Below are 8,090 nucleotides of genomic sequence, written 5' to 3'. Positions count from 1 at the left end.
GGCCAGGATGGTCTCGATCTCCTGACCTCGTGATCCGCCCGTCTCGGCCTCCCAAAGTGCTGGGATTACAGGCTTGAGCCACCGCGCCCGGCCCATTGTTCAAATTCTTTAGGTGGAATGTGTTTGATTTTATGCCGTTGATCTTCCAAATTATTGTATAAATGGCAGTACTACTACTAAGAGTCAGCATAGTACGTGTAATGATTTGAATTAATACAGATTTCTATTTTAAAGGTCAAATCGAGAATCTTGTAGCATTTTATTTGTATTGTGTTAGGATATTTATTCTCTAGTCATTTATAGTAACTCATTTTGTCTTTATTGCTTAGTGTACAGGATAAAGCCTGGGTTTTGACTTGGTTGTCTGCTTTTTGAATCCCATCTCTGCATTTTTAATATTTGACCTTAGTTATTTAATCTTTTTAGATCTTAGTTTGCAGTACCCATTTTGCGGGGCTGTTGTGAAGATTTATAGAGAGAAGATACAACGGGTTTGGCTCTTATTTCAGGTTCTCAGTGAACAATGTAGTCAGGCTGTAACTCTACTTTCGGTTCTTGCGCTGTTCAGAATCAATGAATAAAGTATTAAGCTTCCATTTCCTTCCTTTATGCTTTGTCTCTTTTTTTGAGCATAAATTATAAAAAGGGAAAAAGAAACTGAAAGAAAGAAAAGAAACCCTGGAACAATTCTATGGTTATTTTGAAGAACAGTCTCGCTGGTGAGAATTTAACAAAGGGTCTTTTTTATTATTGAGTGAAAATATGATCTTGGTTGATATTAAGTGCTGTTGTTAGTGAGATGATCATATAATACCATCAGCAGTATAAAATTTGTATTCACAAGTTTTTGGACAAGAGTCGTGATATTGGCATCACTTAGTAGTCATAATTTGTACTATAAATCTTCATTCACTTAACATTTATTCAGCAGGAGAAATACCTGACCTGGAGAAAAAAAAGATCCTGTGTTCTAACCTTGGGGTATGTTTGTTATGTAAGACCTGTTTGTCAACATAGTCATTTGTTAATATTCCTGACCAGGAATTTTGACGTGGCATTTGTAGAATTCCTGTTGAAATTGTAACGTGAGAAATTTCAAAATCCACAGTGTAAAACTCTAGATTAGAGTAATAAAGGAAAAGCTGTAGCCACAGTTATTATGAACTGCAAAGTACTTAACAGTTATTACTTTGTCAAAATTTCAAAGCTGGTAAGCCAAAGGGTAATTGAAAAAAATAATAGTAGTTCATTTCTAGACCAGAAACTTAAATTATGAAAAGAACTGTATTTGAAATTATATAATTTTTCTGTATTTGAAGATATATCGTTTATATTTTCTTCACACTCATTAGTCAAGATGTTAAGAAATAGTGAAAATGGGCAAAATCTAGGGAAATTAAGATCCTGAAAAACAAAAATCTGTCTCAAGATTATTGATTCACCAAAATAAAGTACATTCTTTGAATTTTAATTTGTTTTTCTTGTATCATTTTTTGGTATTGCAAGTTAAGTTGTGGACCCATTGGGCTGATTGTTTTCCTAGATGTGGGTCAAATCGCTTGTCTTATTGATATTACTGGTTTTCAGAACATTTAAACATTGAGTGTTTAAAAACATGAACTCAAAGTTCTTGTTACTAAAATTAAATACATTTATTTATTAAAGCTTTTCAAATTTATATTAAACTGTTGAAAAACTGAAATAGTTCAAGTTAACATCCATAAATTTCCCATCATAAGAGCTTGCTTCAAAATTGCCTTTGCCTTGTACAACAAACCTGGGAAATCCGTTCATTACTCGTAAATGTTCAATATAATGGTAGGAGACGGTTCTACCAGTATATTATATGGCCCTCAAAAGTATTTAAAGACATTAAAATACATTGGTTTGGTCTACCAATATGTATTTAGTTATCCTGCCTTTGTGATGCTGGTCTTTGGCTCCTGGTAAGTATAGGATGGAACTTTGTCAATTGAGAAATTGCTTCTTTTTTTTTTTTTTTCCACTTATTGTACATTTTACTGTTTATAAATGATTTATATTATAGTTCTATTTTTCTTTATCACTCACGGTTTTATCACATTTGGCAATAATCACTGATAAACTTCTGGAAATCTTCAAAAATAATTTGCAATGTCTGAAACCTTCCTTTTTAAATTAAGGCTGCAAGGTGTGACTGTTGTAAATCTCAAGGAACTCTTAAAGAGCGAGTTCAGTGGCGTGGGGAAATGAAACATTTCTGTGATCAACATTGCTTACTGCGTTTCTACTGTCAACAAAATGAGCCCAACATGACAACTCAGAAAGGACCTGAAAACTTGCATTATGGTATGTAATAATTTAGGTGATAACTTGAAAACCCTGTAAATCAGTCTTTACGTAGTTCTGAATCCAAAACACTGATAATGAATAGTTGATTTTGGAGATAGCTTAACAGCAACTTAAATTCTGTAGATTCTCTGGGTTGAAGCACCCTTGTATATTGTTTTTATAAATGTATTGCTTTTTGTTTTATTGTCTTTTTGAAATTTCATGCTAATTGAGAAAACAAGGTGTAGTTGAGAGTGAGGAGAAGCTAAACAGCGTTATAACACAAATTTTAAAAAGAATAGACATCTACCTATCATGTATCATCTGCAATTTTAAATGCAAATTATTTTTAGCAAATCGAATTGCTAGGGAGTAGGTTGGGAGGAACAACAAAAACCCTTTAGAAGCTGTAATTTTTAAAAATATATATATATCTTTTAAGATATAAATCTAAGAATATATAATAATATTTCCCCAAAAGCAGTGTATACTTTCAGAGGGGGCAAAAGGAAAAAAGGATTAATTTATTTACCTGTATATTTCTATACTTTATACAAATTTGAAATTCTTCCCTTAAAATGTCTAAAATATTTTCTTTAGTCACAGTTTAAATTAGTGAAATTGAATGAGAAATAGGGATTTAGAAAATTCTGAAGAAAGAGTATTTGTCTTATTTTAAATTTTTTATGTTTTTTAGATCAGGGTTGTCAGACGTCTCGAACCAAAATGACAGTAAGTATTGGTGAAATGGAGTCCTAAATTGTAATTTTTTTAATACGGGGTAAAAAATAATTAGGCCAATTTAATGTGATCATAACGGTAATTTTTTTTTTTTTTTTTTTGCTTAACTGAGACGGTGGAGTATTCAGCTGAATTGTATTAATACCAGAGACTGTCATACATGCCAAGGAATATAAAGGAGAGTTAATTATAGCCTCTCCTCACAGTGGAACAATAGACATAAGTGATATTTGAGTTGACGGATGTTTCCATAATAGATGCATCCTTAAGACAATGGCAGTAGTATGTTTGAAATGACTGTATTTGTTCTGAAAGATACGAATAAGCTGACTGTAAACAGTTGAGTAGAAGATAGCCAGATAGGCATGAAAAATAGGAGAATAATAACGTGCTAAGCACATGTGTATTTGGCAGAACTACTTACTAGAGCCAAGCTGGACGGGGTCTTTGGTGGAATAATGGAAAATGAGGCTGAAGGAATAGGCTGAGGCAGATTAGTGATGGCTTTATGCATTTATCTTTCAAGTAGAGATCTGAAGATACATGTTGGTGGCTAGAATTTTTTGAGTTTAAAAATTTGGGAAATATGCAATGTGTCCTGGATTTTTTTTCCTCCTATTTATTTTTGTTTTGGTGTAATATATCAAATTCTACTTCTGTTAGCATTTTAAGAGTTTTGTAGGTTGATGTTACTAATGACTACTAAAGATAAGAGGCAATGCTTTTGCCACTCTGGAGAGTGGTAGGGCACTGCCTGGCTTGGCATGCTGCATCTTACAGCTGTCACCAGCGGTGGATCCTGGTATTGCTCGCATCCTTACCCGAGGGAAGCTCTTCAGGAGTCATTTATCGGCAATGAAGTCTCTGGGCTAGTTCTTGTTGTGTTACAAAAGAACAGATCGGTGGTTCCAATGCCGACTACTCATTAGAATCACCCGGCAAATTTTCAAAACCTTCCAGTGCCTAGACTCCAACCCAGAAATTCTGTATTTTAAAAAAGTTCTGGCTGGGCACAGTGACTCATGCCTGTAATCCCTGCAACAAGGCAAGTGGATCACCTGAGGTCAGAAGTTCGAGACCAGCCTGGCCAACATAATGAAACTCCATCTCTACTAAAAATACAAAAAGTTAGCCAGGCGTGGTGGCGGTCACCTGTAATCCCAGCTACTCACGAGGCTGAGGCAGGAGAATCGCTTGAATCCGGGAGGCAGAGGTTGCAGTGAGCCAAGATTGTGCCACTGCACTCCAGCCTGGGTAATAAGAGTGAAACTCCATCTCCATTAAAAAAAAAAAAAAAGAAAAGTTCTTCAGGATTCTAATATGTAACCAGAAGTGAGAATCACTGATATAGATGAAAATTGGTATTTTTACATTTATTCTATTCAGTGTTTGTTTTTGATGTTAATAGTTGGACAGAATCCTAGAAAAGTAAGAATAGTTTTTCCTTGCTTTCTCTATCCATATGCCCCCTTATGGAAATAACATTTTAAAATCAGATAATTTTGGAAGTATGTAAAGCATTCACTTGAATTACCTGATTTTAATACCAGAGACTTTCATCCATGCTGAGGGTATGAAAGATGACTATTCCCTATTACATACGTATATTTATAAGGCAACTCCTCAACCTTGTTTCAAAGGTGTGTGCTTTTGACCAGAAACCCTTTCTATTAGCATGGTATTAAATATTTTTCTCCTCCTACAGGACTTGAACCGAACTGTATGACAGAGGGATAGAGGAAGCGTTATTGATAGGGAAGGACTTGAACCGAACTGTATGGCGGAGGGTAGAGGAAGCGTTATTGATAGGGAAGGATAAGTAAGGCTGCCATTGCAGCTGTTACCTTTTGTCGTATAAAGTCCTCTCCCATCTTTTCTTCTTTGTAAGCTTTTGGAATCTTCTAATTCTCCACCCATAAACTTCAAAGGATAGGAGCTTAGCTGTGTAATTTTGGGCAAGTTACTTCACTGTTCTTTGTGTAAGTTTATTTGAAAAATCAAGATGAATGTAGTACCTACCTCATGATGAATCCTAAACCATGGTAGAGCTGTTTTGTTCCAGACTTCATAGAGGCAGTATGTATAGTGAAGAACAGAAACTTTTGATATCAGGTGAATCTTACTTGAATCCTGATTTCAGAACTTTTAGCTCAGTGCCTCTTGCCAGATTGTATCACTTCTGAGTCTCAGTTTCCTCATAAGTAAAATGGGAGTGATAAAAAGTCCTACCTTTTGTGGTGTTAGGAGTGTGCAGTAAGATTTGGTGCTTTTCATAGTCACTGGCATCTAGCAAATACTGAACAGATGGTGGCTTTTGTCATTATAATTTTTATTCTTTTGGGTCCTACTTCAGCATACACAAATAACTGGATCCTGTCTGTTGACTAAAAAGTAAAAAACATTCTAAAAAACAAGTTTGGTTCAAGTGTAGATTTTCACCAAGTAGCATAGTTTATTGACTTAAAGTAGTATTTGCAGAATGGCAGGAAGTGCAGCATTGAGCAATCCCAGGACGTCTATGACTTTAGATCCTCTCTTTTGGGATGTAGAGTATTTTCCAGTTCAGACCAAACTTTCCTAATGCCTGGTATGTAACAGATACTGTTTGCTAAGTTATTCTCTCCATTATACTATGGTGGAAATTGAGGCATAAGAGATCGAGTGACTTGCCTGAGGTTACACAGCGGTAGCTTTAAGTATAGTTGGCCCTTGAACAACATGGATTTGAACAGCATTTGTCCACTTCCACATGGCTTTTTTGTTTTTTTTCCTAACCAAACTTGGATGGAAAATAAAGGATTTGCAAGGCAAATTTGAGGGCAGACTTTTCATATGGGTGAGTTCTATAAAGGCTGACTGTGGGAGTTGTGTATGCACAGATTCTGGTATGAGGAGTAGGGGTAGGGGCTTTGGCGGATGGTGGTGGTCCTAGAACCAATCCTCCACATATACTGAGAGAGAACTGTGCAGTCAGTCCTCATTCATGGATTTCAAATTTGCCTACCCACCAAAATTTATTTGTAACCCCTAAATCAATACTTAAGGTGCTTTCACAGGCATTTGTAGATGTGCAGAGTGGTGAGAAATTTGAGTTACCCAATGTACATGTTCCCAGTTGAAGTAGAACAAAGCAATGCTGTGCCTTTGTGTTTCAGCTCTCATACTATAAACAAGTGTCCTTTTCTTAGTCTAATGAGTGTCAGGTTGTTTTGTTGTTTGCATTTTTGTGTTTTTTGTTGATGATTTTTATTGTTTACAAGGGCCAGGAAGTGGTGTCTAGTGTCACTAAGAGCAAGAAAGCTCTGATGTACCTTGTGGAGAAAATACTGTTAGAAAAGTTTCATTTAGGCATGAAGTTATAATGTTCTTGGTGTAAGTTCAGTATTAATGAATCAACATTACCGTACATCTAGAAAAAGAAAGAGGAAATTTGCCAGTCTACCTGAGTGCTATAGTAACATCTCTAGTTTGTGGTACAGCTAAGGAAAAGATAGAGTAATGACTAAATGTATGGATTTGTGAGATTATGACCAATTTTTTTTTTTTTTTAAAGCATACTGAACAGCTTTCAGCCCACCACAGGTTAATCGGGGTTAGGAAAATGTTAAACTCTTCTTGGCTATGTGAGAGCTAGCTGGCTTCCACATTTTAAGGCCATGTGGTATGAAACATGTTAAACTTGAAGTTGAGGTGAGTTTTGCAGATCAAGATACTATGGAAGAATACTTGCAAAGTGTTATACAGGGAAAAGGTTATATGGAAGAGCTAGTTTTCAGCACTAATGGGACTGGCTTGTTTTTACAAGGTCATTGGGATGTGAACCTGTGAAATGCCCTTGGCCTTAATTCATCCAAAGAGTATGCAAGCTTGTTATTGTATACCAGTGCCAAGGACACCTTTAAATGCAAACCCTTAATGATATACAGAGCTCAAAATTCTTGAGCACTTGCAGGGAAAAATCTGAAGTATGTATCATTTCCATTGGAGGTGGGAGAAAAAAGCATGGATGATGCCCAGTATATTCTGGGATTGGTTTCACTGCTTCATCCTAGAAGTTGAACACTATCTTCAGGGTGAAAACTTAGCCTTCAAAGTTTGATTTGTGGGTAATGCCCCAGTTCATTGCTGTGAAGAACTTGAAAGTGCCCACCCCAATGTAGGAGTTATTTTCATGCCCCCAAATACTGCGTCTCTTCTCCAGTCCCTCAGACGGCATTTTAAAGGCTTTCACGGTGCACCACATGGGGGAGCTTTGTAACAAGGCTTGTGAGGCTCTCGATGCCAACAAGGAAACCACCATGGATAGACTCCTGGAAGCAGTCACAATATGCATCTTCTTGATTATGGCCACACAACCTGGGGGCAGTATCAAGCAGGCTGTTGATAAGTGCTGGGAAAATGTTTGATCAAACTGAAAAGATGTTACAGAAATTGTAAAGAACGATGTTAAAAACACAATGTGCATCACACAGCAAATGAGCATAGAAGGCTTTGGCAACATGAAGGAAGGTGATATCAGAATGGAATTCTGTCTTGGGAAAAATTGTCAATAAAACAGAAAAATGGCCCTGTGCTTGAGCACAGTCTCAAGTTTAAGTACTACTGAGAACATGACTTGAGATGCAAAAGGATCTGAGGTTAAAAGCTAAGCTGCCAAGGCTGACACAATTTTTGGAGCCAGTTTGGGTAAGAAAATCACTGACACTGTCAACAAGGCACAAGAGCCAGTTATACAACCTCGGTTTTCATGGGACACACCAAGGTTGAGAGGTCAGACCACACAGTTCAGTGTCTCATCACACATCCTGCAGTTCCATCCACAGTGAAATTTTGTTAATGTTTGTTTTGTTTTTGCTTTGTTCTTGAAACAAAGTCTAACTCTGTCATCCAGGCTAGAGTGCAGTGGGATGATCTTGGCTCATTGCAACCTCCGCCTCCCAGGGTCAAGCGATTCTCTTGCCTCAGCCTCTAGAGTAGCTGGGACTAGAGGTGGGCACCACCATGTCTGGCTAGTTATTTATTTATTTATTTATATTTTT

The 8,090-nt window shown here is 36.6% G+C and overlaps 1 protein-coding gene across 3 annotated transcripts in view; it reads left to right on the top strand.

Annotated features, from left to right (window-relative positions):
* The window catches only part of ZMYM2 (zinc finger, MYM-type 2), a 161,964-nt gene that overhangs the window by 121,673 nt on the left and 32,201 nt on the right, over positions 1-8,090 (top strand). For all 3 annotated transcript variants that reach the window (XM_011976529.1, XM_011976528.1, XM_011976530.1), the window contains 2 exons: positions 2,163-2,328; positions 3,008-3,042. In XM_011976529.1, coding sequence (XP_011831919.1) covers positions 2,163-2,328; positions 3,008-3,042 — 201 coding nt within the window. The remainder of the gene's footprint in view (positions 1-2,162; positions 2,329-3,007; positions 3,043-8,090) is intronic.

This window comes from Mandrillus leucophaeus, unplaced genomic scaffold (genome assembly GCF_000951045.1).
Source record: "Mandrillus leucophaeus isolate KB7577 unplaced genomic scaffold, Mleu.le_1.0 Scaffold168, whole genome shotgun sequence".
NCBI classification, from domain to species: Eukaryota; Metazoa; Chordata; class Mammalia; order Primates; family Cercopithecidae; genus Mandrillus; species Mandrillus leucophaeus.
The sequence above is the reverse complement of the archived record's forward strand: the minus strand, read 5'-3'. Positions and strand labels throughout refer to the sequence as shown.